Raw genomic sequence first — 18,349 nt, forward strand, 5'->3', positions numbered from 1 at the left:
GTTCTTATTTGCAGTTATTGGTTTTCTTCAGCGATAAAGAATCCAGATGCTGCAATGACTGGAAACTTAACATGTGTTACATTTAATAAAGCAATCAGTACATTTTGTATATAGCACTTTTAGTTAAATAGTTATGAAAAGTAAATGACGCAAAACACTCCAGAGGGAAATGAAGAAAGAAAATCAAGTAGATCTCTGATGTATGAAATGTCAGAACAGATGGGTACACTTATGTAATTAAAGTGGGATAAGAATGTACAACAGATGCCAGATTGGCCTGCAAGTTAAGAACCAGTGTCATATCATGGAACAATACAAAATTAAGAAAGCAAAGAGAAGTATATCTTGAGGTAGTTTGAGCGATTTTTTTTTCTTCTTTTCCAAAGCAAGTAGTAGACTGAATGTTTTGAAAAGTACAGGTATTGGGGAAGAAAAAAAAAAGGCAGTTCTTACAGAAACATAATTACTAACTAAAAAAAAAGAAAAAAAAAAGGAATGCTAACAGTTTTATTGTGTTATATTAATTGTTTCCATAGCACATCAATTAGATTCAGTTATGTCCAAATGGCGAATATTTAAAACATAACATTTTAGAGATGAAACTACAGAAGAACTTGGAAATTACAAAACTCAAGTGTTTTATGTGCTTCAGCTCAAGAATGAAATGTATAAATCCAAGCTGGGCACAGTACGAACACCACAAATAGCAACATGTCCACACTAACCCAAAGGCAACAATGAAGCCAGGTATGTATCTGAATTCATGTATCTTCCAAGGAATTGGCTGCCCGTGCAAAATTTGGATTCTGAGTCCTTTTGGGTAGTGATAATTGTTTCTCCATTTCATTTGCTTGTTTTAACAAGGAGGCTGGGAAAATTGCAGCTGTGCCACTCACCTCTTCTCATAATAGCCTTCTTGTTCAAGTTAGGATCCAAAACGTAAAACTCACTCTTGAAGACAGGTACCAGTAAGTTGCCTTATTGGCTATGTATCCTTATACTAAATCAGCAGAACTACTTGTGCACCAGGAATGAAACAAACTAAATAAAAATGGAAAACACAAATCCTTCTTATAACAACAATAAAATACACCTAACAAGATATTGTCCTCCTCACCAAATAAAGGCTCAAATTTTTTCTTTTGCAGTTTGGGAAAAAAAAAACCCAAACCTTTCAAACCATAGCTGTTTTGCTATAGCTGTTGCAAGAGTCCTCAGAGAAACTCAGTCTCAGCTTCCTTCTACATGTTATGCCCCAATCAATAAAATGATAATTCTGCTTAAAAATATGTTAACATAATTTTAATTAGAGAATAATCCTGAAGAAGGACTGATCTCATAGTAGTAATCCAGCGAAATCACAGTTCTGTAATATTGAATGGAAAAAAAATGGGTTCTAAAAGCTGTGAAGAGCAGATGCCTTTGGAGACAATTTTGTACTTTAAAATCTTTCTCACAACCCACAAGACAGAAATATACAAAGAAAGGGAGAATAAAGCAGAGTTGTTGATTATTTTTTTTTTAATATAAATATATATTTTTACAGCTAAGGGGAGCTCAGGAAGGCAGCTTAATCAGAGACTGTGAGTCTTCACCAAAGACCAAATTGCCTTGTGCCACTCACTGGCAGAGACATCACAGACCCAGCTGAATGCTGGAAGATGGGGCCAACATGTTAGGGTAAGAAACACTGCTTAGATACACTCTTGTACATTTTTTCTTAAATAGGAATAGTTTTCCTTTGCCTGACACATTCTATAGAGTTTCTAGAATGCAACGTTTTTAAGTCTTACAACTTCAAAGAGTAATGTAATATAAACTACTTCATTAAAATGGGACATACAAATACCATGAACATACTGTGAACATACTTGTTTTATAAATAATAGTGAGACTTCATGAAATATGTTCAGAAATGCAACTACTGTTTTAAGAATTCTATTATGTATTTATTGGTTTTGCTGAGTTCGGTGAATATCCAGATTTTTTTTTTTTCTTTTTTTTTAAGTTTGCTTGTCTTTAAAATCAGTATGGTAGTAATAGTTATTTACCTCACAGAGGCACTACATATTAGCTAACTGACTAGGTGAAAAAGTTAAAAAGTTAAAGTGCTTTAAAGTGGTACTTCTTCCATTAGAGTAAGTTTTTTTTAAGTGGAAGACCTGAGGTCCCAGAAAAAATCTCTGAAGCACACCAAGCCAATTTTATTAGGAACTGCATAACTGGCCTCCCATATAAATAAAGATAAAACAATTACCAAGCGAGATCTCAATTATATCTGTAAATAGTCTCTTTATTCTTAAGGGAATTTAATCTTGCTCCCTTTCTACAGGTGGAAATTGTAAAATTACAGTCTGCAAGAATCTAACTTTTCCAGAATAGCCATTAGGAGAAAGTAATTTTTCTGTTATATGATGTATTTTTAAAAGGTTTTTCACTGTTTTTGAGAAAAAGAAAAAAAAATAATTAATGTGCAGGGTTTCTTTTATTCTGCAGCATGAAGCCAAGCAAATGTGTTCATGGCATACCTGGGCAGCAGTGCTGTTAAGATGAACAATGCAAACCCCCCGCCATGTTTGAAAACTGCCTTATTCAGAATTAGGATCATATAATTAACAAAAACAGAGCGGAGAAGAGGCTTCTATGAAATTTAGTACCTTACCCCCTCCAAACACACAGTACCCATGATACCTTTTTTTTAAAAAAAAAAAAAATGCTTCCTTAATATTTTAAGGATCTCCAGTAACTGAGACTTTGTAATGTCTCTCAACAATCTATTCAGCATGTTATTATCTTTATGAGTGATGAGGAAGTCTATTCCTCATGTCAAACATGAATCAGTCTTGTAACCACAATTTAAGACGTTTTTTTGGCCTATCCATTAAAAACTCAAATGATTTTGACCTTTGACTGGAAGAGTAAAAAAAGATTATTCAGTTCCACAAACAAGAATGTGCAGCCTGTGTGGCACTATTCCTTGCTTCTTCTCACATGTTATTCTCTGAGCACAAAGTTATAATTCCTGAATATTTCTTTCATGCCTCACTCTGTGTCTTTCTTTCGACACAGGCCACAGAAAACCTCTGGTCAATGTCCTTTCAGAAACATAGCACACAAAATCAGACACAGAACTCCTGCCTTACAGCAGCAGGAACACCCAGCATGTCTTACAGTAACTCATGTGGTGATTCTTGCCTCTCTCAACAGCCATAAAGTACACTGATTGTTATGGGATGTGGGTACATGGCCAGCCCCGGCCTGATGCTAAACCGACAAGGTGACAATGTGGGAAACAGCTGACCATTGCACACAGTGCAAAAGGAAAAGTTGGTTGGCCAGCTCAAGCCCTGGACTAAATTAATAAGATGATAATGGGATAAACTAGCAGGTGAAATATATGAAAAGCAAGTTATCAGGAACTCCCCTTATGTGAAGAATGTCAAAAGATAGTGAAAAAAGGGGTACTGACTTACTGACAGTGGTGATGGTATCATATATTAAGTCTGAAATAACTAAATAGGCATCTAAAAATCACACAAAATAAGGGCCAGTGGGGAAACAGTAAAAGGTTGGTGCATTGCCTACTTGGAAGGGGGAAAAATGGGGAAAAAGGGAATATAAGGTAAACCATATGAATGGAGGTCCCTGTTGATCAGCCTCATACCTGCAAACTGATACTTCAAAAAATACTTCATAATAATAAACCATAACAATAAATCTGTTGTTTCTAAGACTGTCTCTATCTGACTGACTTGGGCAGTCAGGGGCATCCAGGATGGCTGCTGGCAAGGTGATGAAGGATGGATCAAACCTCCCTAAAATGATTTACATCCCCAGATACAAGTATTTTCCAGTAACAACTTCTCCAGTTGTTTCCCACAGCCTCTCACATATACTTGATTACTCTTGTTTATGTGCTGTACCATAATTGGCTTCCACCCTCTTTTTCAGACTCATTCTTCAATCTGTCAAGATTATTCTCAATGATGCAAGACTGCATTTTAAAGCTTCATGTCTACAAAGTTAGTAGGCTTACTTTTGGTAACATACTATAAAGGATGTATTCAAGGGAACCAGATCCAGGGCAGACCTTCTCAAGCCCTCTAGTCAGTATGTCACTTTTGAAACTGAACTATTAATACCTATTATTGGATTATCCAACAAAGACTGTACAACTATTTCTGTATAATACTTGCTTAAAATACTGTAATGTCAAGAAATGTCATAAACCTTACTGGAATCAAGACACATTGCAGCAACTGCCTGTCACCCATCCACAAGATGTGTTATACTATCATAGGAGTAAAGTAGATTGGTTGTCACTATTTATTCTTGACAAATCCTTCAGGGCAGTCATTCACTTATCTTGCAGCTGCATAGAAAAAAATTGTTTATTTATTTCAAATTTCTTTCTAGACACTGAAGTTAAATTGACTACTCTCTAATTCTCCAACTTCTGTTTCTCTTTCCGTTAACAGTCATGATGTTTGCCCTTTCCTAGTCTTTTGATATGTCGCCTGGCAGAGACAAATTCCCTGAAATATCTTGATAATAGCTCTGAGATTACTTTGACCAGTTTTTCAAATATCACCAAGCATAAAAAGCATACATACCACTAAAATTTCCCTTTGTATTCTAATCTGAGAATTATTGGCTTTTGCTGGTATTACTTGAAACAACCATTTTTTGCATTTGACCTTTTTAGTGAATGCTGACGTCTGATATGTTGAGAAGAAGACAAACATTTTCCTTTATGTTCTTGCCATTAATGCACTTAGAGGATAATTTTCTGTTACCCATCTATCCCTTGCTGGTTGTATCTTAATCTGTGTCCTGGCCTTCCTGGTACTATCACATGCTATGCTTTTACAATCACTGTCTCTTGATTTCATTTTCTGTATGATTACCTCTGGAGGTTAAAGAAGATGTTGCAAGAAATCAAAACAAACAAGACAACAGATTATCATCGGAAGTAGTGAAAAATCTGTGTTATAGCATCACAAGAAAAAATATACATCTTCTTAATTAATATCTGGTCAATATTTTCCTCTTCTGTTTAGAAGCAACTGTATTGTTACAATGGAGGACAGGAAATTACTGTATGAGTCTTAAAAACATAAAAACACTACCCAGCAAACAGTTCTTCTGCACATAGAATTGCCTAATTTACCATTTCATAAAAAATATAGAGCATTCCAGCAGTGAGTATGCCTTTTAAAACTAAGTCCCAAACCTAACTGCTTACTGATAAAACAGAATCAAGTGTTTTGAAGTCTCTAGAGTACTGTAATAAATTATATCAAGCAGAGTCAAGTTATATTTGGAGAATGGCAGCTCTAAACATCCTCCACACTCAATAAAATAATGTACAAACTGGCTCCTCGTGGAGGACCAACATGCTCTAAAAGTACCCAGTGTGTAGATCCTGTATGCTTCATCATCTACACAGATTATAAATATACTTAGAGCCAGAGATTCAGCAGTGGTACATATTGAATACATTTCCAATTTGTGTATTTCCTGCATATGTATTAAAAGATTGACATGGACATTGACATTGACATGACAAGTCCTTGACATGGACTAACTGGCATGACGTGCCCTGGGATAACTAGAACTCTCCAAACAATTCTCAAGGACAGTCTGGGTTTTTAAGCATTAGTGGGAATAATTTCCAATAGGCAGTTTAAAGGCAGACAACTTGCTTTGGTGGGAGAAGGGAATTTAGAAGGGTGGCAGTAGCCAGACTATGCCAATCAGCTTCATAACCTGGTACTGTTTATCTTAACAGTACAAATATAATAACTACTTTTCCTACTACCTCTTTCTAACTTCAAATCATAGACACGGGGCAAAGTTGAAACTTTGTTTGACATCTTCTTTTGGCAAGGAAATCGATACATACAGCTGGTTTAGACCTAGGAATCCATATCTTAGTCCTTCCACTTTCCAATTTCCTTAGGTGTACACCCATGGAACTCATAATGTTCTGGAGATTCAGTTTCAAGTAAAACCTGTCAGGGGCAGTATGAAAGACAGGGAAGAAAGCCAAGTTTAGCAAAGTATTTTTTTTTTATTTTCTTGACCATGAATCCCTGTTTGTTAATGATCTATGAAAAACAGAATTTGCATGAAATCTATCCTGATCCAACATCTTCCCTTTATGAAACACTAAGTAGGACTCTAGAGGCAATAAGGAAAACTCAATGCCGGCAATACAATAATGAAAGTCTAAGGAGCTGTTTAATTCTTCAGGAATGTCCATACTCAAAAACAAAGATAAATTTGGAGCTATCACCAATTTTACTTCAAGGCAGTTCTCTTCAAGTGACGTTCAATCTCTTAAACTTAACCTTTCTCTAAATTTTAAATCAATTGCATTAACAAGAGTTATTTAGGTTTGTACAAACATTATGTAACTGACATTAATAGGCTCCATCAATCCAGGGCAGCTCAAGTCCTCTTCACTTTTCAGTTATCATTGCCAAGTTTTATTTTATTTTATATATATATATATATATATATATATTATATATATACATGTGTATATATATATATATATATACATGAGAGATTCACAGTTTGGTTGCTCTTAAAGCAAATTTTCACAGGACATTTTAAAGTCTGTCTTTTTCACACTTGCTCCTTTAATATTTCTGTGTTTAATAGTTTTATTTACTTGATCAGCCCAAATTAATAGTAAACTTTATTTTTTCTTACTCTTGTTTTTGGCAGAGGACAATTCAATGTTTGTTGCTGTCAGGCCCGCCTTAAATTTTCAAGTCCTGAAATTAAGGTCCTAATTTTACTTTCCCTTCTCTTTAGATTTGGAATGGAAAAAGTGAAATACATTTATTTGTATTGCCTAACTTTAGGCACCTACTTTAGATGATACATTAAGAGGCTCCTCTTCTTTGGATGTCAGTATAGTCAAGACAGAAAAAGAAGATCCTATAAACGATGGTTTAAAGCATTGTTCCATATTTGAAAAACTCTCTGGAACAGAGTAATTTTCTGCCTTGACACTCCGTAAACTAGGCAGTTTATCCAGAATAGTTTATTTATTTAAGAAATCAAATTAGGTAGGTAGTGATTAGTTGTATAACTGCTGCCAATATTTTTTTTTTTTACATGTAGAACAATATCTCTTATTTTTACCAACTAAACCCATGAAGTGTGCCCAAACTGACATGAATAAACTTTAAATAGTTACTAACATACTTGTAGTAGAGAGTTAATCCTACAAAAGATAACCAAATTCAATACCTTATCCCCTGGCATTCCTAACTATCTGTTTTTCATAGCAATTTAATGGATAATTAAAAGCCATGGCAGAGAGAGCAATTAGATGCTCTCTTCTTCTACCGAATAGGTATTTATTTTGGTTTTGGGGGTAACTTGATTAACTACTACACACAGAAGTAAACTCCAGACTGTTTGTTTTTTTTTCCAAAGTATTGGCCCAAATAGAAGAAAACAGTTTCCTGTGTAAGAAAATGTCAATGGTTAAATATTTTAAATAACTTCTAGAAGAATCTATAAATGTCCAAGTACATTTTACAAATATAATGCTGAAATATGGAAGAATATATAATCTGTTAAACTAATAAATATATATTTGATCCTGGTATGAAGAATTTTTTGACTCAGTCTTTGACTTCTGTAATACATTTCTGCAATAAAACAGTATGAAAGGCATCTTGCCTAATTTTCACTTTTATAATCTACAAATCCAGCATTTTAGGAAACAGCAGGGATTGGGTTCTTTCTTCCTGAGTAATGATTCAATGCCAGACTGATGCAGTGAAAGGACATGTAAGTGAAACTCATTAGTTTTATAATACAGGCTTCAAAGTACTTTCCAGAATAACTGAATTAGCCTGGAAAACGCTACTATTATATTCTTACAAAGTAAATTAAAAAACTCTTTGCAATGCTACAAGAAGTAAGAATACTTCCCAATGCAGTAAATTCATCTGGGTCTTCAGGACTAGATGGAGCAGAAGAAATATCTCATCAGGCTCCTGAGCTCCAAATTGCCAGACAGACAGCCATGGCAAACGTAGTCTACACAACATGATGCATGCAAAACAGATTGGGTTTGTAATAAACTCCTTGGCTATCTGTACACCACGTGATGTAAATACAGAGTTAACTTGTCGGACTCACAGCTGTAATATTGCACAAAAACATATACTACAATTTCCAAGACCTATTCCTGAGTTCCTTTCTCCCCCTCATTTATTTCATGGCTCCATCTAATCCACTTTTTAGGTCTACGGTGGAGGATTCTACTCATTATTGTGGATTAGCTGTTTCAAGTATGTCACTTCAGAACTTCAGACCATAGAAGACTTAGAATTTTAAAACTGACTGAACATGGGTATGTAAGCTCTACAAATTTTGCAAGTTAATGCAATGGCAAGAATTTAAAAAATTGGATAATATAATGGAAGTTTTACCTGATCTGATGGAGAACAGCATTTATTTGCCATTTTCATCTATGAAAGAGAGACAGAAGAATACACAGTGTTATTAATATGCTGAAATGTTTCTGTATAGCAATTAGCATTGACTTAGTTATTGAATAGGGTATTAACACTCCAAATTATATTTATAAGAAATTAAATAATTCAGTTGATAAATATTACATTTTTACTATTACACTATATATACAAAACTAAGGACTCAGTGGATGGGAAGCCTTTTATCAGAGTTTTCATTAAATCCTTTATAAAGATTTGCATTTATGAATTTAACTTTGCCACTCTAAATGAAAATATTATACTGTACTGTAGACACCTCACTTAGGTCTCAGTTAAACAACTGCTTAGCAGAACAAGACATGTGATTAAACACCTGTGAAATGAAGGTCATAGAATGTAAAATCTGTTTAAAGATGAAGGGAATACTGCTTAGGCTTTCCTTTTCGTTTACTCTGCAAGATAAAATTATGCATCTTTCTTTTTCCTCTCTGTTCAGATAACGAAAGAAATCTATCCTGATCCAACCTCATCCCTTTATGAAACTCTATGTTGGACAGATAATGAAGACTTCTGTTAATTTTGGTTTTTTTTTGGCATAGTTTGCACAGATGAGTGGTGAACAAACCCTGACAGATATTTCCTTCTTTAAAGTGAAACACTTATTTAAAGTGCAATATTAGTAAATGTAGTAATGGCATGGAATCTAGGCAGAAAGAGATTAAGTGACTGGAAAGGCAGACTACCCTATTAGCAAGGACATAGGCTGCGAACTCTCCTACAGTTGATAAGTACTTCCAAAGGATCTTGTTGTCAAAAAGCCTGTTTTACAACAAAAGAAAAGCTTGTGATGGAAGGCCAAAAGCTACAGCTATGCACAGGGAGAACTGGAATTGCCACAGGAAAAGAGTAGAAGAAATCCAAGGTTATCCCTTGTATCCTGGCTGTACCAGACTTTTAAGATCAAATCTGTGGATAATCTTTGGAAACAGAGCATGTCTGCAGCAGTGCACCTCAGTAAATACGGCGATGCCATTGCCTGCTGTGGTGAGCTGACTGGCCAGCAGCTGAGCCCCACACAGCCGCTCACTCCCTTCCCTCTCCCAGCGGGAAGGGTGAGAGTATAGGAAGAGTAAAAGCAAGAAAAAACATGGGCCAAGATAAAGAGAGCCTAGTAAGTGAAGGAAACAGGAAAAAAATGACTGATATAAAGGCCATCACTCACTGCCTCCCACAAGGAGACTGATACCCAACCAGTCTCCAAGCAACCATCACCGTGGAAGACAACCCCCCACCTTCTTTGTCTGCTACATCACTTTTATTGCTGAGCACAATGTTATATGGCACAGAATATCTCTTTGATCAGTTTGGGTCAGGTATCCCAGCTGTGTTCCTTCCCAAATCCTTGTCCACCCCTTCCTGGGTGGGGTGTGTCAGAGTGAGAAAGTGTTAAAGCCTTTATGCTGTGCAAGTATGGTTCAGCAGCAGCCAAAACACCGTTATGTTATTAACCCTGCTGTAGCCGTAAATCCAAACCACAGCACTTTATGGCTGCTATGAAGAAAGTCACTTCCATGCCAGCCAGAGCCAGTACACCTGTAAGAGGCCAACAGGCTTCGTGTTATGCTAATGACACAGGCCTCAGGATGTGTCAGGGTTTGTCTGGTCTTTTCCTGGACTGTCTGGGGCTGTATCACAGCTTCTTTAGCTATAACATAAACATCTAATGACCATGAGACTATTGCCTATCTAGTTTTAGCAAAGTACAACTGTGGGATGTAATGATACATAAAAGCTACACACACTTGTAGCTAATAGATGGCAATAACAAGTCACTATTTACATAAAATGAATTATCTACAACCCTAACAAATGTTCTTAGGACAACATGTGATGTGGAGGAGTAGAGGATGACAGCAGGAAGCTTGACTGTACGGACACGTACAATGGTCAGGACTGCTGGAGATCACTAGTCAGTCTTAACTCATCGTGGACCATCAGGGTTCCTTCTCCTCGATCTGCTCACTTTTGCAACCCATTTTAATTAAATTGTGTGGTCAAACAGTGCAGATGTGCTGGTGAGTCAGACAGCTGGCAGTGACTGAGGGTCTGGGGATGAGGCAGCCAGACCTGCTGGGAGCCTGAGACATCTGCCAGGCCTGGCTGTGACCTTGGGTAGAGCCCTGCCATGCTCCACATCACCTCCTTGCCACCCCAGAGGAAGACGGACCACCACAACAGGGGTGGGTCACAGTCTGCTGGGACAGGCACTCGCATCACAGCACAGATGAGGACTGGTGATGAGGATGGTGCCAACATGCAGCTGCCAAGCAGAGGTGGGGCCCCCACCAATGTTCCTCACAGCTCTTGCACACAGCTCTGCCCACAGCAAATAAACAGGGCTGACGGGGATCTTGTATCCTTTGACCTGCCTTTTTGGTTTAGTCAAACCACTTGAGCTCCCTATATGACAGGAAGAAGTTTTGTTATCCTACTATTGTGTTCAGATGTGCCTGGAAAAATGTCTGTGAGACTGTCCATGAAGTTTTTCTGCAGAGTGAGGGTAGAGTATTGTGAAGAGCACCCTCATAACCAGTCCAGCTACTCATCGGTAAGGGCAATGCTTTGTACTCCACAGCTCTCCACTGAGCGGTCTTAGCTCACTCCCTATTCAAAGAAGGGATGGCTGCAGCCCTGACGTAACTTGGGGAGAGGAAAGATCTCCTTCTGCATCATATTACATCCATATGTCACAGGGCTGAGGAGATAATAGTACGCACTCTCAATTTCACTTGGCACCACATGTTCTCTGCAAGCCTCCCCAGCTGGTGCAAAGAGACAGGAATACAAATGGGATACACAACACCTTGCAGGCAGCACATGAGCTTTCAGCACTGCAGTACAGCAACGGGAGCTGGAGACAGCAGGGGAACTAAACCCAAAAACCTGGATCTGTAGGCAACTTGGAAAAGGAATTATTAAGCAATTGTAATTCCTATACTCTGTTCTAAATGAATACATACAGGGCATCTAAAATCTAAATCTGAACACCTCTCAGGCTGGGATATATCTCACTTAACTTGGGCAAGCCAAAAAAGAAGTACACCTACATTCTAATGTATCTATATTCTCTTTCCACACAGCAGGGAGAGAGAAGGACCTTGACAGGCACTTATTATTTTCCTTTTTTCTCGGTGATAAGATGATCCTAAGAAACTGCTTGCTGTTTGGCTAAACATAGGTGATGTGATTCCTACTCCCACTGACTTCCCTTCATAACTTCAATGGTTTGAACTGTGGTACTTTCAAATGGAAACTTTTGAATTTATAAAACAAAACAAAACAAAAAAGCAGCAACAAAGAAATATTATCATGTGTTTCCACCCTGGGAATAGAATTGTTTGTATAATCATTGAGGCAGTCAAGCTTGTGTACTGCTTCCTATAAACAACGATTTCATTTCCATCCACATGTACCACACATTCTGCAGTGTAAAGAAAGCAAGACCTTCTCAAACCTCTTTCTTTATTATATGCATATTCAAAGCTCACATTTCATAAATATCTCCCTATTCAAACAGAAATTTCACTCTACTCCTATACAGACTAACACTTAGATATATGTATACATGAAGGCATAAAAGAAAGGGTTTACACAGTTTGACACACACCATTAAAAAAGCTGTCAAAGGCATAAATATGATCCAGATTCATAATCTTGTTTTGGAGACGAATTTTAAATTTCTACCATCCTCCAATGAAATTGCTGGAATGATTTATAAAAATCATAAATCATGTTTGAAGTGGAACAACTACATCTTAGCTTGTTCTCTTACCTGCTTATGAAATACTCTCTTATTTGTGATTTTTTTTTAATATCATTATTAGAATATACTGTGGAAAAAAAATAAAACCTTGAGAAAATTATAAGAAACAAGCCCCTATAATGTAAATTAACTGTTAGCACTACTTTTAGGTGTTTCTACTGATTATGACTACATTAATGTTCAGTGTTATGTTTCAAAGAAAATAATTAAGATCCATAAGAAAGGATGAGCATATTTAATAGCTGGCTATCTGAATGGTACAAAACAGAGAGAGAAATATAAATTACTCCAAAGAACACTCTCCTAGAAAACCATCTCTAGCACAGCATTGCCACTCCAGCCTACAAAGAACCCTCTACCTGACCAAATTAAGAGTAGGAGCAAGAAGTGCATGCAGATCAGCTTGTTCTCTGTGTTCCTTGTTTCATCACGGCAGCTTCACTGCCAGTTTCTGTTCCCTCTGTGCCCTCACTTTCTTCAACTGTACCTCCTTCTGCGAGAAAAGTGGTGTACAAAGAAATAAATGTGAGGTGCTGATTCATATCTATTTTCTTCTGCCAAAGGTAAATGTGAAAAGCTTTGAAAATGCTGAGAAGATTGGTGATTGAATCACAAAGGAAGACGATAGGGAAGTTTCACGCTGGTAGAAATGTATGTGAAAAACAAGAATATGAACAGAGTGATGAATAATTTGGGGCAAGGGTCCTTAGAAGAAAAAGTAATCTGTACTGCTTGTAAAGCTCACAGTTACTAAGAGATTTTTCAACCTAAGCATACAAGACATATATCAGTGAGGAGGGCTGAAAAAATATCCTTGCATCTTTCTCTATGTTGCAATATTCCCCGTGCACCTCTGTCTTACAAGAACTAACTCTCTCCAGGCTAGTACCAGAATCACTATTTCTCATCTATGAAGTAACACTTTCTAGACAGGCTAACGTCCTTATGCAGTGATGACTTCTCACATCTTCACTATTAAAAGATGACTCCTCCTTTGCTCTTGATCCCCAGAGAATTTGCCTTTGCATAGAAGTTAGATGTTTCAGTACTTCAAAAGAGTACTCTGACATTAGCAGAAGTGTCACATTGTGGCAGAGTTATTTTTGTACTGCCTACATTAAGGTTGTCTTCTGGCATCAGCAGGAGATGTGACAAAGAACTGCCAGTTGCTGAACGACACCGTATTAGGGTAAAATAGCAAAATAAAATATGTTCGTGTAAAATGATATGTGAAAAACAGGGTGCACTGTAAGAAAACAATTAATGGAGGTCTTTAAGAACTAAATTCTAAAAGAAATTATTAAAAAAGGTATGCAAACATACAGAACAAAGGATGTATATAAGAATAACACGGATAGGCATAGATGAAGTAAGAATGACTAAGGTGCAGGTTTGATAAAGTCAAGAAACAAGTATCAGCACAAACAAAACCTAAAAATGTGTCAAAGTAAAAAGTGAACAACAGAAAGTATTTCTTAAATACTTAGTAATGGGTCAGATAAGAAAGCTGACATAGTTTATGCCAACTGTACCAGCAAAAAGGCCAATTGTGACCATGTATCTAGCAATTAATTTTAACTATAGAGATGATGGCATGAGGCAGAATAGGAAATGAATAGTTTAAATACTTGGAGAAGCAATTGAACTCAAGAGTCAGCAAGCACTCAAGAAATTATAATAACCCATAAGTAGATAAGGGATAATCTGAAATAATCTCTGAACCAGTAGTGATTATTTTCAAGTACTTCTGGAGAACGGGGATAGATGATACAGAAGTGGAGAAGTGCAGACACAGGAAAAAGCTCTTGAGGAGTTACAGATCCATTCCCTAACGTCAATTTCAGAAGTATGAGAAGAATCACTTTGTGAAATGATAGTATTAAGGTAATAAAAAGCATTCCAAATGGATTTTGAAGAAGCCTAATCCAAAGGCCTTGCCCTGAGGGCTGTGGATGTCAACGAGCCTGTGTCCCTGGCTGCCTGGCGGCAGGAGGACTCTCCAGCACCCGCTGTGCGCTTCAGCTGCACCCCAGCCTCACTGTCCTGGGCTTAAAAAATCATTTGCAGTAAAAAGGATTCTATTACATCTCCTGTTCTGATGATCAGCAATTAAAATAACCTTTCAGGCTGCACACCTGGCAAAACCTGTAAAGCATTAAGTCCAGCAATTTACTCGCTTCTCATATGATCTGTATAGAGTTCCCTCTGTATCTCACCAAGGACACAAAATGTGAATTTATCACGACTGTTGTTTCTCAGACTCTTCCCTGGAACAGCCACTTCTATGAACACCAGATGGACTAGTTTGTTTACAGAATTCGTTGTTGTGATAGATAATGGAGAAAATCAATGCAAGTAGTCAGTATATAATAAAATATTCCTGCAGATGGACGACAACACATTGAAGACACTATGGTAGGACACATGCTACTGCACATCATGCATTCAAAAAAAACAGTCTAGAGCCCTGTGACTAATAAAACCTGCTTGCGCTTATAGCCACTTTTTACTCTCTTATTCACCTATATTCTTAGAGTGGCTTTTTTTTTTTCAGTGGGTTTCTTTAGAAAGCAAAAGAATTTGGCTTAGTAACTATGAACTGGAATTATTCTAAAATATTACCATACACTTCTTTTCGCTGTTCACACAGAAGGAATTATGAAATTTCTTGAATAATTTACCTTGCTCTTTCTTAGAATTATCAAATAGTAATACCTCGTACATGATGTAAATCACTAATAGAGAATAGAGAATATTTATAAAGAAAGCATCATAAGCAAATACATTCAATTTTGTTAAAGACACTGCTTAAGCAATTGAATATTTAAAAATGAATTAATGTAATAAATGAATTCCTGTGATCAAATGTGATTTAAGGAACTTCTGAAGACTAGAAAAATAAATTCCATTTCTAATCTATTTTGACCAAAGATTTATGTTGAAAACCAATACAAATTCTAAACAACATAATCTGAAGAACTAAGCAACAATTAACCTGGACTACAAAGTATAAATTCAAGTCATGCTACTAAATCATAATGTATAAAAGAAGTTACAGACTGGACACATCTAAAGAAAAAAAGATTAAAAACCTGCACAGGTAATTCTTCCAAGGACAGCTGTGCTCTTATGCTTTCAGCATTGATTTCTACCATTTCAAAAAGACTGAAATATATTTTCAATATTGTACATTATCGAATTTCCTATTTAACTTTATGATTCATTCCAGAATGTTCAATAGTTTTCAGCTGTTCTTTCTTGGAATAATACTGTGCTGTCCAAATAATAATTTTCTGTTTCTCCAGGGATTATTTACTACTTCTGCTTGTAATACCAAATGCTACTTACAAATTTACAGGAATAACTTAAAACAGCATAAGCACCTTTATATTTCTAGGGAGAAAGGTGGAACAATATGACCTTAAGTAAATCAACTCCTAGACAACTTTCTGTTCTATAATAACACTGCAAGTCTTGATAACTTCTTGATGATTTTGACTGAGCAGAAAACCTCTCCCTGATCTTCTCTTTCTCCTTTTCCTCCTCATAGACATGCTTTTGATATATTTTATCTTCAATGTGAATTATTTTCTACCCTTGGAAAATTAGAAATAATTTTACAATAGCATAGACAATAAAATATGCAGAAAATAACATACATTTTGAAGTGTCAAATCACTGATGTTAGTTGATATTGCTCTCAGCCAGTCAGCACTCTCTTGGGCTGTATAAAACTGAAGTATCCCAGTACTAACTCCATCGAGTGCCAGCACTTCAAATGCATTAGATCTGCAGTAAGAAGAAATATATCCGTAAAGGAAGATATGTCAGTTTTCTGAAACTGCCCAATATTTCTCAGTGTTCAAGTGATATTTGCACCTTTTGCCAAATATTGAGTCTTAACTTTACAAATCAAAAGAAAGGCAACAAAAAGAAGGATAATAATGGGCAGTACCAGGAGCAACACATACAATAAGTTCTTTCTCTGTACCAGCATATATATGTGCTGACCATTTATTAATACTTCCCTTGAGTATACATATTATGTTTGAAATTACTGAACTTAAGGTTGTGTATTCAGGAAGTATGCATCAGACCTTTTTGAACAAACAGAACTTTTTTTTAAACCAAAATGAGTATTTTCTTTATTGCATTTTGGTTTCATTTACTAGGAATGTATTAAGTTGCAAAGTACTGCCTTCCCTAGCTTTAATTTAATACTTTTCCATATAACATTCTAAGCAATGTTTCCTTTAAGCTCTTTTACGACACAGGAATTTGAAAAATGTACTTCCAAGTTTCTTTAAATAATTTTTGAATGTAGAGCCTTTTCTCAAAACAGCATTGACCCATACTAATGTGCAATCACATTTTATTCACCTTTTTATTCATCTTTTACGTGTCTATTCTGCAAATGCTTATGCTTTCCTTACTATCTGTAGGAAGTTAAGCACTGTGTATGTACCTCTGAAATCCCCCACATTTGGATGCTGGTGGGATATGCTTTTTAACCATGAGATTTTTCAATAGGAACATCGAAAGTTCATTACGTAATTGCATGGAAGTACACTAGTCTAAATTTTAAATGTGACATGCAGCATTTTCAGCAACTGAAATTCAGAAAGCTACATAGATTATTTCAGTGCCCATAAATGTAATGAGAATTACATTTGAGTCATATAATATTGCGGAAAACAATTACCTGAATGATTGTGCATATGTTTGCTTTGAATATAATTTGGAGAATATCACTGCTACCTTTTACATTTATAAATTAGATATTTATACTTACATGCTATATTGCTTTCTTTTTGGTACTAACCTTGAAGAAAGCAAACTACTGAATCAAGTATACAGCTCTGTGAAATTACTGAGTCTTCCTGGGATTCTCTGATGTAGGTGAAGTCTTCTGTTGTTTAATTTATGATGTATGTCAACATGAGCATTCAAAATGACACATAGAGGTTAATAGGCAGTTATTCATTCATGACTTACTGAAAAAGTTATTAACCTAACATTTGTCATTTGTAGGGAGTTTGATGGTGAACATGAATACTGAACTCTATATACTTGCTAAAAAAGGTCATATAAAATACCCATCACACACCATATTAACAAGACAAAGTATCCTAATAGATATTTATACATACATTAATTGATATGGTTTACTGTTAAAAGAGCCATAAAGTGTTATACTTGGTGTTTGCAAAAATAACATTCTTAGTCTAAAGACTTAAATATATATCAGCTGATTCTCTTGTTTTCCTTTTCATGATTGACTTATCATGGTAACTACTGACACCTGATGGCAATGGTAAAATTCTGTGTCACTTTTAGTAAATCTGTTTCACCTCTTCAGAAAGAAATAAAATGTCAAAACAAATCCTTTTGTTGTTTTCAAGTAAACCAAGTGAAATAATCACCTCTCAAGCATGCTGTTCCTTTTACCTCAGGCTCTGACAAAGACCCCAACGGTGCTGTAACAGAATGACTTATGGTATGATCTCTTCAACACCCCACTGAGACAGCGAAGATCTGTCATCCCCCATGCATTGATTTGCAGTGGAGCATGGAAACTGACTTAATATGGTGCTGTGAAAGGAAGCCATTCACAATGCGTAACTTAGGTATCTAATTCCAATATCAAAGCTAAGATGCTAGAGTCCTTACATAGACAGAGAGGACAATCCGGAGCTTTTAACAGAGCCAAGAAATACTACGTGCTCTTCGCAGAAGCCACAGGGAGACTAGACACTAACTCAGCTTCAGTAAATGCATGAAGGCTTGCAGTGTGAATGCCTTATCCTAGTGGCACAAAAGTGGCTGATGAAAGATCACAGAAGAGAACTTCTAAGCTAATAACTAATGCAACCAACACAGGCAATCAAGTTTTATTATAAAAATTAAACAATCTTTTATCATTTGAAACATGGTGCTGGCAATAGTGCAGATTACACCCCAAGTCCTGCTGTCCTTTACTCTGTTATAATAAAATATGGTGATCAGTTACAAATGACAGTTAACAAGATTCCACAAATGC

General features: G+C 36.2%; 1 protein-coding gene across 3 annotated transcripts in view; it reads right to left on the reverse strand.

Moving 5' to 3' along the window:
* The window catches only part of SNTG2 (syntrophin gamma 2), a 269,806-nt gene that overhangs the window by 63,365 nt on the left and 188,092 nt on the right, over positions 1-18,349 (reverse strand). For all 3 annotated transcript variants that reach the window (XM_065056001.1, XM_065056002.1, XM_065056000.1), the window contains exons 10-11: positions 15,969-16,098; positions 8,463-8,501 (exon numbers count right to left, since the gene is read on the reverse strand). In XM_065056001.1, coding sequence (XP_064912073.1) covers positions 8,463-8,501; positions 15,969-16,098 — 169 coding nt within the window. The remainder of the gene's footprint in view (positions 1-8,462; positions 8,502-15,968; positions 16,099-18,349) is intronic.

Source organism: Columba livia, chromosome 3, assembly GCF_036013475.1.
Source record: "Columba livia isolate bColLiv1 breed racing homer chromosome 3, bColLiv1.pat.W.v2, whole genome shotgun sequence".
Taxonomy (NCBI): Eukaryota; Metazoa; Chordata; class Aves; order Columbiformes; family Columbidae; genus Columba; species Columba livia.